Below are 17,588 nucleotides of genomic sequence, written 5' to 3'. Positions count from 1 at the left end.
GTGAAAATACAGAGGCCAGAGGCGCAGACGATACCATCTTCATATAGCTAGCTTAGCACACGGCCTTTCTGGCTCACTCAAGTTCAAACCACTACAAGGCCACAGTTTGCGGCGGACTAGCAGACACACGTGTACCCTACGCATGCGCCTAGAACGGACCTACCCGCCCCTTCGACCGGACCTCTTTAGCCAAGTCACCAAGCCCTCTAAATGCCCGCCCTCAAGGCTAAACCCTCGACCAATCAGGAGGCAAGAGCCATCATATACGTCACTTATTTAGCATACACCCTCTCCCCGCCCCCAAGCCACAGCCCCGCCCCGTCTGAGGCAGGGATTGTCGCCTAAGCGCTTCGTCCTGGCACCTGATTGGCTCCCTTGCCAGCTCCGCCTCCGTCTCCTCTCACCGCCCTCCCCTCCACGCTCCCACAGTGGCAGGCGGAGCTAAGTACGCAGGCGCGGGCGCTGCCTCTCTTTTCTAGTGGCCCGCCCTCCCTCCTCCCCCTCCCTCCTCTCCCCACCCCCTACCCCCTCCTCTCCCGGCCTGCGTCCTCGCGTCTTCCTCCTGCACGCGCCGCCGCTAACCCAGCACTCTTGCCGGAGCCTCTGGCCCGCGCGTTCCTTTTTCCTTCCAGCTGTGGAGCGGGCGGGATCCTGCACCGCGATCGCGGCAGCAGCTGCAGCCCGGGCGGGCTCGGGTAGCGGAAGCGGCACGCGAGCCCCTAGGAGGACCGTACCACCGTCCGCCAGCAGGCGAGGGGGGGGGGCCGGTCGCCCCGCTGCACACGCCTCAGCGACCCCGCGGGACTGAGGCGTCGCCGCGCCAGGGAGCTTGAGCGCCGAGCCGGCCTCGACCCCGAGCTCGGAGCCCCGGCGGGCCTCGCCCGCCACCGGCCCCACCCATCCGGGCCAAGGAGGCCGCGGCCATGGCTGAGACGGAGGAGCGGAGCCTAGACAACTTCTTCGCCAAGAGAGATAAAAAGAAGAAGAAGGAGCGGAGCAACCGGGCGGCGAGCGCAGCGAGCGCGGCGGGCGGCGCTGGCGGGAGCAGCGGAGCTACGGGCGCGGCGGGCGGTGGGGCGGGCGCGGGGACCCGGCCGGGCGATAGCGGGACCGCGGGCGTGGGGGCCACTGGCCCTGGGGCCGCCACCAAGGTTGTGACAAAGGTGAGGGGCCGCGGAGTTAGGGCCCGGGCCGCGCGCTTGCGCCCATGTGCCCGCCCCCGCCTGCCTGCCTGGGGAAGCGGCCGGGGCCGGCCGGCGGGCTGACGGGCGCGGAGGCTGCCACGTGACGCGGGCTTCCCACGGCGGGCCGCCTAGCGTTCCCCGCGGGACCACAGCGGCCCAGCTCCCGACCCTCGTTGCCTGGCTCGGGCCAACACGCAGGCAGGCGGCGGCACCCTCCCGGGGAATCGGCCCGGGTCGGAAGTGCATCTATCGGGTGACGTCTACTCTGAGTAATTTAGCGTTCTGATTTCAGCCCACTAGTGTGAGCTGAATTTTCTAACAGTTATATTTGTGGCAGATCTAATTGGCTCGACTTGGTCTGAAAATCTGTAAAAGTCTCATACAAGATTGAGGTAGACGTTTAGTTCTGGGCTTACTATTGACTTCATCCGACGTTTCCTGGTTGTTCTTAAAGTAACAAAAGTCTCGTGGAAGTAACAAAGTTTAGTCACGTTTATCCTTAAGTCTAGTGGCCTTGGGATTGAGCAAGGGCTTTGGCCAGAAAACGAGTCTACACTTTAGGTTCCAGCCACTGGATCCCTTTTTCATAGTCTGATAGTTGTTTTAGTTGTGTTTTAAAAATAGCTTTAATTGACTACCGGCTACTTGTTTTACAGGAGGAAGATGAGTGGAAAGAATTTGAGCAAAAAGAGGTTGATTACAGCGGCTTAAGAGTTCAAGCAATGCAAATAAGGTATGGCTTGGTTACAAATAACGTTTATGTCACTCACAGGATAAACACTGTATGGGGTTTTTTTGGTCCTAAAACAGCATCACAGTACTCTTGTGCTTTAGGTATGCTTATTACGACTAATGGATTGTGTCTGTTCCTCCTCTGATGGCAGCGCTTTTATATGCCAAATTAGCTGCCAGTTCTAAAATCCTGTGAGAGCTTGCCTACTTCAAATCTTGGTTAGGCCTTTTGGAGACAGCTAAAATGGATTTTGTGCTTTCAAAATTTTTGCTTTTAATATTGGTGGGTTGAATTTAGCTTTTGTCCCAAAAGATAACATGGGTGGTTGTAATTGAAGCATAGTTACAGGGAAATACAGATTTTACCTATTCAACTTGTGTAATCAGCACAGAAGTCAAGAAAGGAAACTTTACTGGTAGAGAAGAAAGCCCCTCTCCTAACCTCTTGTAGTCATTGTTTTCACCCCCAAATAACCACTGTCCTAACACTATAGATTAATTTCCCCTAGAAATTTATAGAAATGGAATCATAGTATAAGCGTGAAGTTTTAAGAAAACAGTAATTCCTGAAAATTACATTGGTTGGTTTAGAAGATTTGAAATTAACATGTTATATCAAATCCAGTCTATGGTAGTCACATGAACTTTAGATTCGTGTAAATTAATGTCATGTTTTTGAGGGTTTCATGAAGTAGAAAATCCACTGGCTTAGATTAAAAACTGTTTATTCCCAGTTTCAAGAAACAAGTGATCCTAGGGAATTACCTCAGTGCTCTCCCTACTGGGGCCCAAGTTCTTCTACTGGTTGGGGAACTAGTCCTGCATACCATGTGGTGTAGCCAAAAAAAGAAATGATCCTGATGCACTGCCTTCCAGATTGAAGTTTGTGATTTATATTTACTCGTGACCACCTGGCACGGTGGAGGAAATAACTTTTCCTTAACAGAATACTGTTCTTTGACCTCACTCAGTTAAGTTCAGTCGCTCAGTTGTGTCCGACTTTGCGACCCCATGGACTGCAGGCTTCCCTGTCCATCAGCAGCTTCTGGAGGTCAGTGATGCCATCCAGACATCTCATTCTCTGTCGTCCCCTTCTCCTCCTGCCTTTAATCTCTCCCAGTATCAGGGTCTTTTTCAGTAAGTCAGTTCTTCACATCAGGTGACCACAGTATTGGAGTTTCAGCATCAGTCCTTCCAATGAAGGACTCACTAGATGGTAATGTTTATAATGTTAAAGAACTTGTTAAAAAGCAGGGCTAAAGTTTGACATTTGTTGAATACTTAAACCACAAATAGATATTCATGTCCTAGGTGCTTTCACGTCGTTGCAAAGTGAAACGTGGTTGATAGTGGGAAACTTGGGGAATACTTTCTCTACATTTGAAATACCTTCCTGGTGGTGTGAAGTAGAGGTGATAAAACGGGAGGTTTATTCCCAACCACTTCTTGGCTTCCGTCATGTGTTAGATCTTTTTGAAGAGGTATAGTTTAGAAAATAATCCATTTTCTCTCTCCTGAGGCTTGGCTTTTAAAAACGGGGAGGAGGGATGTGGAGTTGTTAACAGTTATTTGTGGTAGTGGAACCGCCTGTGTGATGGGTTCCTGTGCTCAGTGGTGGAGTAGGCTCTTGCCCTGCCTTTCCTGATTGCCAGCCCATGTACTGTATGTTCTCAAAGACTCGATTACTGAGCAAGAGCAGCACTTTCTGAGGGAAGAGGTTTCAAGTGCATTGAATGCTAGAAGTTGATTTTGTTACACAGGATATTTAAGCTACCATCAATTTTTGTCATTGACTGTATATCCCATATCCATTCAGGGTTATTTTTCTTCATTTTTAGCTACTCCTGAGGTGGTGGAACATTACTTAAATCACTTTTATCCTTCACTTTTGCCAGAGATGTAATTAAATCTCAGCTAGTGTGAGCACTGAGGTTTGCTTGACCCAAAATAGAGCAGCTTTTATACTGCATTTTACATTTTTAGCATCTAGTCATGCCCACTTAGTGGCCATGCAGAGGTCTTTCTCTTAGCTGCTAACATTGAAAACCATACCTTCTTCCTGAAGAAAGCTGCTTTTGTGGATCCTTAATCATTATGGCGTCTGGGGTCTATCTCTGTTGCCTTCATAAATCAGTAGAAGGGAACGTAAGTTTCCAGGAAAGGCTTGAGAGTGAGAAGCTGTCAGAGGTTTCATAATAATGACTGAAAGTTTTAACTTTGGACTGGATTTGGGCCTTCTCAGATGGCTCAGTAGTAAAGAATCCTCCTGCCCATGCAGGAGATGCAGATTGAATCCCTGGGTGGGGAAGATAACCTGGGGAAGGAAATGGCAACCCATTCCAGTAGGAGTGGAAATCCCCAGGGAAAGACACATTGGTTCAATAGAATGGGAAGTAGGTTATTCACACACATAGGATGTAGTTGATAGTATAGCAAAAACATGGACTTAGGGAAAGATAAACCTGGGCCTGCATTGTAGCCCTGCTGCTTATGTGTGACCTTGGGTGAGTCACTTTACTTGTGAGTGTTCTCATCTGCAGAATTGAGATGACGGCTCAGATTTGTTGTGAGGATTTTGAACAGGATGTTCATAATACATCCACTTGGTTCATGTTAATCAACTTCTCTATTTCGTGGGTAAAGTAGAGTGATTTACTCTTGGGAATTTCACTGTTTAGCCATGAAGCATCTGCTTTATAATTCCAATATTTGAAGGAGTTGTGGAGACACATTATGACTAAAGCCCTAGGCTGGTGAGTCAGTGGGCTTTCCAGATTGCTCAGTGGTTAAGAATCCGCCTGACAACACAGGAGAGGCTGTGTCAGTCTCTATCAGTAAGAGCCCCTGGAGAAGGACCCACTCCCGTATTCTTGCCTGAAGAATCCTATGGCCAGGGGAGCCTGACGGGCTACCACCCATGGGGTCACAGAGTTGGATGTGACTGAGCACGCATGCATGCTGGTGAGTCAGTTCACTATGGACTTAATAGAACAACATGCCATTTCAGGCTGGCAGTAGTGTAGTCATACAAACAAATCCTCAGAGTTGCTGGAGTTCTTGAATGATTGTCTATGGCTTGATCTTACCTTTTGGGCTGGCCCTTGGAAGGAGAGAGAAATGAAATGTCTCTCTCGGATATTGGAGTGGGGTGGTTATGCCTTTAATTTGTCATCTTTTCTATCCATGAGAGAGGCAGCCTTTCAGTATGGGACAAGAGAAAACGAAACTTTAGAAACTGACTTAAAATATCTTAATTCTCTGTCTGTAGTGCTAATGTTTTTCCTCCTAACTTTTTGTGTTGAAAAATTGCAAACCACAGAAAAGTTGCAAGAATAGTAGAATAAGTACCCTTATACTTTTGCCTGAGATCTACCAATCATTTTTGCTACATTTGCTTTCTCTTTAGTTAGCTGCATACAGTCTTAAAAGTTCTTGGCACTAGTTGTTGTAGTAAGTTAGCATTCTCAGCCTTTGTTGAAGTTAAGTGCAATTGAAAGAGGGGAAGTTTTCAACAGCAGTAAACATACTGTGTTAACATTCTAGCTCACATTTACCAACTAGCTCAAGATTTAAGTACCAGGAGTAGTAGGCAGTCACGTGTCAAGTTTTGTGTCTAAGTTAATAAATCTTATTCAGGATTGCATCATTGTTTACAGACAGGTTCTGAGAGAGAAGCCACTGAGATGATAAAAGAAAGAGCCTGGTGCTTAAGCTTAGATTATTGGTTGATAGTAGGACCTATAGGCCTTTCCCATCTTTAAAATGGATTTGAGGGAGAAAGATTTCATTTACTACTTGTTACTAAATGGTGAGCATTTGTCATGTTTCACTAACATGAGCCCAGTGGTTGTCTAGAAATCTTTGGACAGCTAGACTTAAACCGATTAGGTAGAACTAGTTAAGTTGTCCTTTGAAGAGAAGAAATTACTTCAGCATCCAATCTGGATTCATTGTAGAAAATATTTGATGTCCGAGCATTGATTGTTAGGTCTTGGAGTTGTAAAAAAAAAAAAATAACTCATGCTCAGCTGAACACCTGTGGGTCATTTCAGTGATTTGTGGAGGCTGTGGATGGAGCCCAGGAGAGAGACGCTTAGATCTGCCATGAAGGGGTCGAGAAAGAGTCCTTGGATGGGATACAGTGACATTTTAAGCTGCCAGGCATGACTCGTCAGGCGGTTTCTGTCTCCCCAGTTTACTATCATGGCAGTGGTTGCATAAAACCAGTGGAGCTGCCCATTATTACTGGCAAAAGTGCAGTCAAGTCTGAATTTTGTGTTAGCTGCTTTAGTGTTGGGAGAGGGGAGATGGGATGCTTAAATTCTGTAATGTCCCTTGAGATAAGGAGGTAAGAATATTATGTTTTTTTGCTGTAGCATGGATGATCCTGATCAGTCTTAACTTCAAAAAGGTGAGTTTCTCAAATCTGAAAATATAGAAAATTTTCGTATCATGTTTTAGAGCTATAAAGAGAATAAAATGAATTGAGAGGCAGCCTGAAAGAATATGGGCTCTGGAGTCCCACTGACTTGACTCTGGTACCTTGTAGCCCTGGGGAAGGTCCTTTAAGTATCTGAATATGCGTTTCCTCATATGTACAATCACCCCACTCCAGTACTCTTGCTTGGAAAATCCCATGGATGGAGGAGCCTGGAAGGTGCAGTCCATGGGGTCGCTGAGGGTCAGACACAACTAAGTGACTTCACTTTGACTTTTTCACTCATGCATTGGAGAAGGAAATGGCAACCCACTCCAGTGTTCTTGCCTGGAGAATCCCAGGGACAGGGCAGCCTGGTGGGCTGCCGTCTATGGGGTTGCACAGAGTCAGACACGACGGAAATGACTTAGCAGCAGCAGCATATGTACAATGGGTCTTCTCCCCGTCTTTGTTATTTCGAGGTTTAGCTTTGTAAAGTGGGTATAACACTGCCTGGCATAGTATAGAGATACTAAGTAAATACTCCTTTTTCTAGCATTATCATTCCTTGTACCCCACCAATAGTGTAGACCAAAGCATATTTAAGATAGTATTCTTTTGAGTTGTTATAATGAGTTTATAATGGCATTGTAGTTTTTAAAGCATCAAATTTAGCTGATGAGAAGCTGTATATTGGGTTAACCATTAAATTCTAGCCTAGTTGTCTTCTGTGGAAATAATTCTTTGTAACGTGTTTTTTGTTCTTTGGCATTTGGAGGTTTGACATTTTCTGAAATACCTAAGTATGAAAGAGTAATACGATATTTAAATTATTTCTGTCCTGCTGTTTGTACTGTAGCATTTCAGCAAGGCTCTTAGCATCTCTGGGCCTTATTTCCCTCTGTTGAATGAAGTGTCTCAACTAGACAATTTTCCAGCCTTTAGCTAATACTTCAGAATCTTATGAAGCCAAAATACTAAGTTGTCTTGTGCCTATTATCAATGTAAAATCCCTCTAATTAAAATAGATCATTTATTTTCTAGTGTAGTTTATACTCTGGAGGTATTTAGGATTTATGGGGTTTTTTAAAAAATTCATTTCTGTCACTTGTCTCAGAGAAAGTGAAAACTTTCAGCATTCTATCATACTAAATTGGAATTTTTCTTTTTTTTTTTTTGCAGATTAGGAAAACAAGGTTTTTTGGTTTTAGAACATTTGAAAAGTAAAGCAGCATAAAGACATATTCAAGGGATAATCAATGTTAACATTTTTTTGGCTTTCAGTTTATTACAAGCTGATAATTTTGGAGTTTAAATTATTAATCGCCAAATATTAAAATAATTTAAGGAAATAGCTATTTTTAAGTTATATATATGTGAACAATTGTGATTCAGTGCATTGCTGAAAAACCATTTCAAAGTGTAACTGACCAAATGAAAGCTATCATAGTTTGGGGGAATATTAAGAGTGTAAAAGTGCCATGCTGCTGCTGCTGCTGCTAAGTCACTTCAGTCGTGTCTGACTCTTTGCGACCCCATGGACTGCAGCCTACCAGGTTCCTCCATCCATGAGATTCTCCAGGCAAGGGTACTGGAGTGGGGTGCCATTGCCTTCTCCAAAAAGTGCCATGAAGTCACTTAAATCTTTATGAGCCTCTTATCTCCCCATCTGGCATGAATTGGGTCGCTAGGACATTACTAACTACTTAGTCATAGCTAAGTGAATAACACCTGTGCTTTTATTCATAGCCCAAATTACATTATAGTGTAATTTACATAGGTGTGGGTTCAGAAGTGGGTAACTTTTTTAAAAAAAGCTTCTTTGGGGACAATTTTGACATTTGAGTACCACTGTTAGACTCCTGGATAAATTATGACATTCATACTCTTACCTATTCATTCTGCTTAAAAGCTTTAGGATGAAGGTCATACTGCTTGGTATCTGATTTAAAAGAACGTTTTCTTGTTGTGTTTTTGCTTTTTCCAAATGCTGTATTTTTTTTCCTGTTAAAGAATGTGATGCTTTTATGAAAACTCAATATTAAAAAAGCATGTAATAGCAAGTACTGACAGCACTTACTTACTGTGTGCCAAGCACTGTTCCGAGTGCTTTATGTCTGTTAATCGGTCTTCATAATGGGATTGTTTTCCCCATTTTACACATGAGGAGACTGAGGCATACAGAAGTTAGGTGCTGTACTTACTCTTTCTGGCTGGTAAATGGCAGAGTCTGCATGTATTGAACAGGCAGTTTGGCCTTAGAATCTACTCCTAACTGCATGAAGAAAGTAAAATCATGCATTCTAGCACCCACTTTTTAACATTTAGCTAAACAATCATTCTAGATGTCTTTCTATTTATATTAGGTACATAGATTTTGTTTTAGTACATTGTTTATATGAAATGATTATTATTTCCATGTTAGTATAAGCCTAACACATTATTTTAAATGACTGCATGGAATTCTACTACATGTTATCAACAAGGAAAATTGAAGGCTGGCTTAGCCGTACTCTCTACCCTTTTCTCCTCTCAAACCGTAGTCTTAAGTAAAATCTTGCTGTAAGTGCAGATTGAAGGTAAGTTCATTCCGCTTTCCCCTTCCTGTTGCCACCCTAGGCCTCTAAATTCTGCAGTTACCTCTGGTTGGTGGTAGTGTTGCATGGTACCATTGTCTCAGTGTCATTAAAGGAGACCATTAGCAATTCAAGAAATTTGTTGTATAGCCAGAACTTATTTTAATAGACATAGAAGGCTAACACCCTCAGATGTTATTTTGCAAAAACCAAGAGAAGCCCTAATGTTCCCAAGGTCACAGTCAGGGTAGGAGTCATGTACACATTGTGATGGACCATCATTATGGATCAGCTGTCAAAAAGAGAAAATATCTCAAAGAGTGGAAGGCCAAGGACAGTATGTTTTTTTAAATAGAGGAAAGGATAGTTAGATTGATGGTGGAGATTGATAAGCTGAAGACCTAGGAAACACCACTAGTGTCATGGGAAATAATCCAGGGAAAAGGTGATGTCTGTGCCAGATGCATCATTTGCAGGGGCAAGGCAAGTTTGACTTGGCAGTTATCTTTGTGCTGTCAAGCCAGTGGAATAGAAAGACAAGATATACGTACTTGTTAATTTAGCACATTCAGGTTTACATGACCCAGTAATAAGTAATCCAACACAAGGAGACATCATCAGAGATACCTTGGAGAGATTATACACTTCTGACTCAAGTCAATTCAAGAATAGATAAATTAAAAAGAGGCATTAAATAGAATCTTAGAATGGTATGTCACCACTGAGAACGTGTTTTGCATTTGTAATCACTAGTAAGCCAAAGACTGAGTTCTTTTACTCTTCTTTAAATGGGTGACACATCTCTGTTATTAGGAACCAGTTCTGTGTATTCCTTGTGTCTGGATAGTAGAGACTGATGCTGAACACTAACTTGTTTTCCTCTGTTGGAATGTGAATTAATTTTGAGAGTATTTTGTTATATGTACTAAAGGATTAGCAAATGAAATTAGGCAAATTTTAAAAACAATTCATTTGATCTGAATTAATCTGAAAATATGCTTACTATAAATGGCTGTATACTTTGGTTCCAGAAAAAAATCTAGTAATTGTACTTTTGATTATTTTTCTCTACATGTCAGGTTAGATTGACCTTTCTTCCCTCCCTCAGTGGGGACTCCTATAAGTAATCAACGTAGATTGTTATAAGTTGATGTGTCAGTATGTTAAATATTTCTAGATGTTCTTGAGTGTATGAAGTTTGCAAAAAGGGAAACGGAGACTGTCAGTGGTTTTATGAACTTTTTTCCAGTGATGAATTCTTTCACATGAAGTTAAGTTGAGGCCCCAGTGCATAAAATAAAATCCCCTATTTCTTCCTTTCCCTTTTTTGTTTAAAAAAAAGAACTTGGCATTTGGGCTTGAAGAGGGTTAAGTACCTTCTCCAGAGTCACAGATCAGTATTGATAGAACTAAGGATTTGGACTGACAGATTTTCCACCTGAAGATTGGACTGCTCGGGTGCTCAATTTTTTTCCATATCCTTCTTGAGGCCTGTCCCCCAGGACCCAAACAAAAAACTTGTTTCTGTAATTAAATTTACGTATTTATTTTCCAATAGTGAAAAGGAAGAAGATGAAGTTGAAAAGAGAGAAGATCCAAGTGATAATTGGGAAGAAGGTGGAGGTGGTGGTGGTGGTGTAGAAAAATCTTCAGGCCCTTGGAATAAAACTGCTCCGGTACAAGCACCTCCTGCTCCAGTAGTTGGTAATCTTAATATTTCATTTTCATAAAGATGTGTTATTTGTCTATAGTTTTAATAGGTAGTCAGCTTTCAACTAAATGCATATTTGCAGTGAGTGAATAGGGTCTTTCCATTGCTAGGAGAGAGAGATTTGTGTCTGATCTAAACATGTTCATATCCTCAATAAAAGAATCTGGAAGTTAAGGCTGTAGGCTGCTTAAGTCTTACAGTAATCCTATAGTGATCCTATAGCTTGCCAGACATGTTTAAGGTTTTTTGTTTGTTTGTTTGTTTTTTGGTTTTTGACAGCTGACTAAGTAAGTACCCATCTTTTCTTTTCCTTTTCCCATTTTACTCAGTCTGAAGAATGAGTTCTCAGAAGGGTAATATCTCAGATAATTTTCTTTCTTTCTGTTGTTCAGAGACCTTTAATGCAAATAAATAATGTGGGGTTTTTTTTCCCCATAGTTGTTAAATGATCAAGAATTCAGGAGTAGCTTGTTAAAATGCCAGGCACTTCAGTGGTTTCTCTAAACTGTTGTGAAATGTCAGTTACAGAAACCCCAGAACCAACAATGACTAGTGGCGTGTATAGGCCTCCTGGAGCCAGGTTGACCACAACAAGGAAAGCACCACAAGGACCACCAGAAATCTATAGTGATACGCAGTTCCCATCCCTGCAGTCCACTGCCAAGCATGTAGAAAGCCGGAAGTAAGTATTCTCAATATTTTGTTTTGAAACCATTTGCCTTGGCCAGAAAATGGGGTGTTTGGTATTTGAAAACCTACCTTGAGGATTGCAGTAAAGCCCAGGCTGCAGCTGAGAGGTAATTAAGAATTAAGGTAGGTCTTACATGCCCAGGAATTGAGGAGGAGAGGAAGAACCCTAGAAGGGCTGAGGGGAAAGAGCACCAAAGACAGACATCTTCTGCAAGTTGCTCTTTTCCCTGGTTTATGCCATTCTGTAGCCATGACAAGTCTTACCTAGTTAGAATTCTTAAGAAGTATTGGATACATTATTGCTGCTTCAACGTTCCTTATAGACTAGAGAAATTGGCAATATTTTATTGTATTCCCAGTTAATGTGAATAGATGAAAGATGCTGACATTTATATATCTAATACTAAAAATAATCTTATTTCAGCAAGTACTTAAAATGAATGCCACCAGGAGTTAAATGACCACATATGGCACATCCACATCTTATATAGGGACATGGTTTTTTTTTTTTTTATGTAAATAAAATAAGAAATGTAAATGACATAATACGGAATTTGGAGGGGTGGCTTTTAAATTAAATCCTAGCCTTTTTGCCTCTTTGAGGGCACAGCTGACTTGAATTTAAACCTCTGACTTGCTCTGTCCTACACACAAGGCACTGATTCACCACACACATCTTTATCTTATCTATTCCCATAAAGTAGAAGTACAGAGAGGTCTTTGAATAATGAGTAGAACTTTATTCGAATGAGAAAATTGTTGCCCTTACTTACGTATAAAAAAAGATATGTATTGTGTTTTTTTTTTGCTAAGAATAAAAGTGAATCTTAGAAGCATTCACCATGTCATTAGACAGCTTTTTAACTTTGCGGTTGTCTTGAAGTTGGTCCCAGAATAGGATTTCAGTTAATAATATTTGGTAGAATTGCTCCCACAGAAAATATGACCGTAGAGCTTCAGTACAATATTCTATAATTTCTGTTCAATTGAAGCCTTAAAAATGGTTTTGATAAGGATTTTACTCGCCAGTTTCCCTCTCCTATCCCTTCCTCAAGATTTTTCAAACGGGTGGCTTTTTTATTTTAATTCAAGAAAATATTTTCAGAACAGCCTAGTGAAGAAGAAATATTTACTGATTACATTTCTTTTCCCTTAGGGATAAAGAAATGGAGAAGAGCTTTGAAGTAGTAAGACACAAAACTAGAGGTAGGGATGAGTTTTCAAAAAACCAGACCCTTAAACTTCAGCTAGACAACCAGTATGCTGTGCTTGAGAATCAGAAAAGCAGCCACACACAGTACAATTAAGGAATGGTGTTTGCTAACCCTTCTAAGGTAACTAAACCACAGCTAACCACCACGGACAGCCATCGCTCATCTGATCTCTGCTGGATCTACCGCCGATGCAGACCACTTGGTCTACATGACTGACCATGTTGCACTATGGAAGTTTAAGTGTTACAACTGCTCTTTATGTGTATTGGATTTAGGGGGGTTTTCATAGTTATATTAATGTTTGAACTAGATTCAGCAGTGTTCTTTGATAATTACTCTGCGAGTACAAAAAGTCAAAACCTGCAACCGGTGGTCATATCAAAATCTTTTTATGTTCAGATACTGAGCCTTCGTAAGGGTTGACTACCTCAGATTTGCTGCACTCATTGTGGACTTCATGTGGATCACAACTTCTGGATAAGAAGGTTACAGCTGTTAAGTGTCGATGTGAAACTTGAAACCAGCTCTACTGGATTCCTATCAGAAATCCTGCAGAAAGTCAGCCATCTGGGTTCTGATCTGCTGTAAAAGATGAAGATTTAAGTGACCTTAATTAACCTGTCCTGTGCCCCATCTATAAGGAATACTCTGAGGTGGGCTGTGGCTGGATTAGACTTCCTGGAACATGCCGCTCTCAAAAGAACTGATGTGCTTGGAAAATCTGTAGGGCTCTGATTTATAATTTAAAACTTTGAGTTGTATTCTGAGGTAACCACAAATTAAATTCAACCAAACTTTGGTCACCAAGTGGGGAAAGGGGTAGGAGGGAAGAATCTTATTTCTTTTAGTAATTTTTTATTTGGGTAATGCTTTTTCTGTGTTCCATATTAAGGCTTTTTTTTTTTTTTTTCTTTTTTTTGCTATCACTTGGAATAGTTCTTTTACAGAGCATATTGCTTAGCTCAGTAACCTGAAGTATGCATTGGAATTGTGAAATGTCTCATGAATTTGCCAGTCCCTAGAGTGGAACCAAATGGCCTTTAATGTAAAGGGCAGTAAATGCAGGGGACTCTACTTCAGGTGCTGCTAAAGCCTCCTCTAATCAGGTCTAAATTGTATAGTAAACTGGTGGAAAGACTTTGTTTAGTTTCTGCTCAGGCCAAGGGAGTCACTGTCTTGTCCTTACAAATTCAAAGCAGTAAGAGCAGAACCTCAACTTGAAATACGCTTAAGATCTTGCATAATCTTTGACAAGAATTCCAGATGCACTTGTGCCCAAACATTTAAGGTGTTAGGTATTCTGTAGATGCAGTGATTGTCCCAGCCTAGCTCTGGTATCAACCTTCTGGTATGTCTTTAAGTTGACCATTTCGAGAGTCAGGGGTGAGAGACAGGTGATGTAGCACTTCTGTTTTTAATAGTTACAGCTTAAACTATCCAGTAATTTTTAGTCCTGAAAAGGGACACCAGGATGCTACCCAGGATTACTGAAAAGTCTTTCCGTCTAATGAGATAGTCTGGTAATTTCCTAGTTTTTTATCTTCAGTAGAAATATTTCAAAGTGGCATGTGACCACTTGGTGCAGAGTCTGGGTTTCTCTATAATAAAATCCCTTTGCCAAAGGTAGGAGTTGCAGACTTGCTACTGGCAAGAGTGAAGCAAATGGGTGAGTAAAATTACCCTGTTGTTGGGAGCATTTTCCTCTAGGAGTTGAGTCTTGATAAAAGTGTCAGTGCAGGAATCCCACTCCTGGGAAGCTAACAGAATCACCTGATGGGACCTGCAAAGTGTATCTGGGCAATAATGTTGGAGTTACTTGAGGTGACAGGCAGGATGCCTATGTTCTGATGTGCTTGGGTGAGTAGCTGAGCCAGCCAAGGAGAGGTTGGATGATTGAGAAACAAAGGATTCTTGGTTAATCTGAAGACATCATTTGGGAACCAAAAATCTTTTAACAAATAATCTCTTGGACCTTGAGCCACATAAATCCCCTGAAAAGTGCATTTTTTTCCAGCAAAATATTGTGGGGGTTATGTTATTGAGGAACTGAGATGACTATATGGGAAAAGTTATTTAATAGCATAGAAATCTAAAGACCTGCAAGGAGACTTAAAAATCCCAACCCTTGTTACAACTTTTTAAAAGATATGTGGAATTATCAAAGTGCACATGAATCAAGTTTTAATATGCTGTATGATGGGTGGATGAGGCTGTCCATTGTACCATTTCTTTCTTTGAATTCTCAGGCATGGTTTGGCAGTGCAAAAACTATGTGTCATTAACAAATTCAATAAAAAGTAAATATATGGATTTTGGAGTCTGGTTTTTGCTCAACTGGTAACTTATCCTCTATCTTTGGAAATGGAGGATTGATGACATTCCTGCTTTGCTCTGGGAGGATGATGATCTCATCCTGAGTGACTTTCCCATTTGAGAAATGTTTGTTTTTAATGTTGAAAAACCAGACCTGGAATGAAATTGTGAAGCTGTGACGAATATTCTTTTCCAAAGGTCAAAACTGAGATGCACACTCGTCTTCATTGCTGCATTTAAGTTTTGTTGTCTTATTAGACCATGGCAGGGCAATCTACACTACATAGTGTACACTATGTAAACTAAATATTTGAGGCCTTATCCTCTGAGAAGCTTACAAGTTTCTCGAATGAGAAATTTCAGAATTTAGTCTGAATTATAGTCCCTACCAGGCTTCCCTGGTAGCTCAGATGGTAAAAGATCCACCAACAATGCAGCAGACCCTGCTGCCATTCCTGGGTTGGAAAGTTCCCCTGGAGAAGGGATAGGCTACCCACTCAAGTATTCTTGGGTTTCTCTGATGGCTCAGACAATAAATCTGCCTGCAATGTGGGAGACATGGGTTGGAGACCTGGGTTCAATCCCTGGGTTGGGAAGATCCTCTGGAGAAGGCCATTGAAACCTGCTTAAGTATTCTTGCCTGGGAAATCCCACTGGGACAGAAGAGCATGGTGGGCTGCAGTCCATGGGGTCACAGAGTCAGACATGACTGAGCGACTAAGCACAGCATAGCACGTGTAGTGCCTAAATTTCTAAACAATGAAGTATATTTTAAGTAATTTTTGAAATACCAAAAGTCAGATACAAGTATTTGAACTATTCATTTTGGAATGCAAGTATATGTAGCTTTTTTTCATGCCTACAACTCATTTGTTTAGTAACTGAAGTATGTACCTGTTAATGTTCCTCATCCATTTCACTCATCCCCATATGCCCATCTCCACTCTGGCAAACACATGTTCAAAGTTGTGTTAATTTTTTTTTTAATTTGGCTCAGACGGTAAAGCGTCTGTCTACAATGCGGGAGACCCAGGTTCGAGCCCTGGGTTGGGAAGATCCCCTGGAGAAGGAAATGGCAATCCACTCCAGTACTATCGCCTGGAAAATCCCATGGACAGAGGAGCCTGGTAGGCTACAGTCTATGGGGTCGCAAAGAGTCAGACACGACTGAGTGACTTCACTTTCACTTTATAAGTGGAATCATTACTTGTCTGACTTATTTCACTAAGCGTAATGCCCTCCAAGTTCATCCACATTGCTAATGGCAAATTTTCATTCTTTTTTATGGTTGAGTATAAATTTTCATTCCTTTTTATGGTTGGCTTCCCAGGTGGCTCAGTGGTAATGAGTCTACCTGCCAATGCAGGAGACAGGAAACGGGGGTTCAATGCCTGGATCTGGCAGGCAGACTCGGGAAGGACATGGCAACCCACTCCAGTATCCTTGCCTGGGAAATACCATGGACAGAGGAGCATGGCAGGCTGCAGTCCATGGGGTCACAAAGAGTCAGACACAACTTAGTGACTAAACAATTATTGTATATATGTAGCACATTTTCTTCATGTGTCTGTTGATGGACACAGGTTGCTTCCTATTACAGTAACTTGGCTATTGTAAATAATGCTGCATTGAACATAGAGATGAACGTGCCTTCAATTTAGAGATTTTGCTTTTCTTGGATAAACACCCAGGAGTGGTTATTGCTGGGTTGTACTGCAGTTTTTAATTTTTTGAGAAATATCCATACAGTTTTCCATAGTGGCTGCACAGATTTACATTCCCACAAATAGCATGAGGGTTCCCTTTTCTCCACATCCTTGAGAACACTTATTTGTTGTCTTTATGATAATAGCCATTTTGACAGGTGTGAGGTGATATTGTGGTTTATACTTCCCTGATTAATACTGATATTGAACATCCTTTCATGTGTCTGACTATCTGTATGACTTCAGTGGCAAAATGTATTCTCAGGTCCTCTGTCCATTTGAATTTGAATTTTTTTTTTTGGTCCTGCTGCACAGCATGTGGGATCTTAGTTCCCCAATTGGGAACCAAAACCTCGCTCCCTACAGTGGAAGCATGAAGTCTTAACCACTGCACCACCAGGAAAATCCTTGTATGAGTTAAATTTGGATATTAACATGGCTGATTCATGTCATTGTATGGCAAAAACCACTATAATATAATCAGCCTCCAATTTTTTAAACATTTGGACATTAAGCACTTACCAGATATATCCTTTGCAAATAGCTTCTCCCATTCAGTAGGTGGCCTTTTCATTTTGTTGGTAGTTTCCCTCACTGTGCAAATGAGTAAAAGCTTTTTTAGGTTGATGTAGTCCCATTTTTTTGTTTCTTTTGCCTGAGGAGACATCAAACAGATGGAGAAAAAGGGGAGGCAACAGCAGATTTTATTTTCTTGGGCTCCAAAATCACAGCAGATGGTGACTGCAGCCCTAAAAAGACACTTGCTGCTTGAAAGAAAAGCTATGACAAACCTAGACAGTGTATTAGAAAGCAGGGACATCACTTTGCCAACAAAGATCCATTCAGTCAAAGTTAGGGTTTCTCTAGTAGTCATGTATGAATGTGAGAGTTGGCCATAATGAAGGTTGAGCGCTGAGGAATTGATGCTTTCGAATTGTGCTGTAGATGACTAAGTCCCTTGGACTGCAAGGAGATAAAACCAGTTAATCCTAAAAGAAATCAACCCTGAATATTCACTAGAAGAACTGAAGCTGAAGCTCCAATA

General features: G+C 41.7%; 1 protein-coding gene across 1 annotated transcript; it reads left to right on the top strand.

Moving 5' to 3' along the window:
• The first annotated feature begins 567 nt into the window (after nt 1-567).
• Nucleotides 568-12,902, top strand: CDV3 (CDV3 homolog). The gene is made up of 5 exons (XM_052663531.1): nt 568-1,163; nt 1,841-1,917; nt 10,468-10,613; nt 11,143-11,302; nt 12,467-12,902. Exons 1-5 carry the CDS (start codon nt 924-926, stop codon nt 12,615-12,617), a joined length of 774 nt encoding a protein of 257 aa, XP_052519491.1. The 5' UTR covers nt 568-923; the 3' UTR covers nt 12,618-12,902.
• Nucleotides 12,903-17,588: the final 4,686 nt, after the last annotated feature.

This window comes from Budorcas taxicolor, chromosome 1 (genome assembly GCF_023091745.1).
Source record: "Budorcas taxicolor isolate Tak-1 chromosome 1, Takin1.1, whole genome shotgun sequence".
Lineage (NCBI taxonomy): Eukaryota > Metazoa > Chordata > Mammalia > Artiodactyla > Bovidae > Budorcas > Budorcas taxicolor.
This window is presented reverse-complemented; position numbering and strand designations above follow the sequence as displayed.

What these genes read in the sequence shown, in the direction of transcription:
- CDV3 (XM_052663531.1), top strand. Translation starts at nt 924, where the DNA reads ATGGCTGAGACGGAGGAGCGGAGCCTAGACAACTTCTTCGCCAAGAGA. An exon ending in CCACCAAGGTTGTGACAAAG is followed by an intron (nt 1,164 to 1,840) that starts GTGAGGGGCCGC and finishes CTTGTTTTACAG; the next exon opens with GAGGAAGATGAGTGGAAAGA. An exon ending in AAGCATGTAGAAAGCCGGAA is followed by an intron (nt 11,303 to 12,466) that starts GTAAGTATTCTC and finishes CTTTTCCCTTAG; the next exon opens with GGATAAAGAAATGGAGAAGA.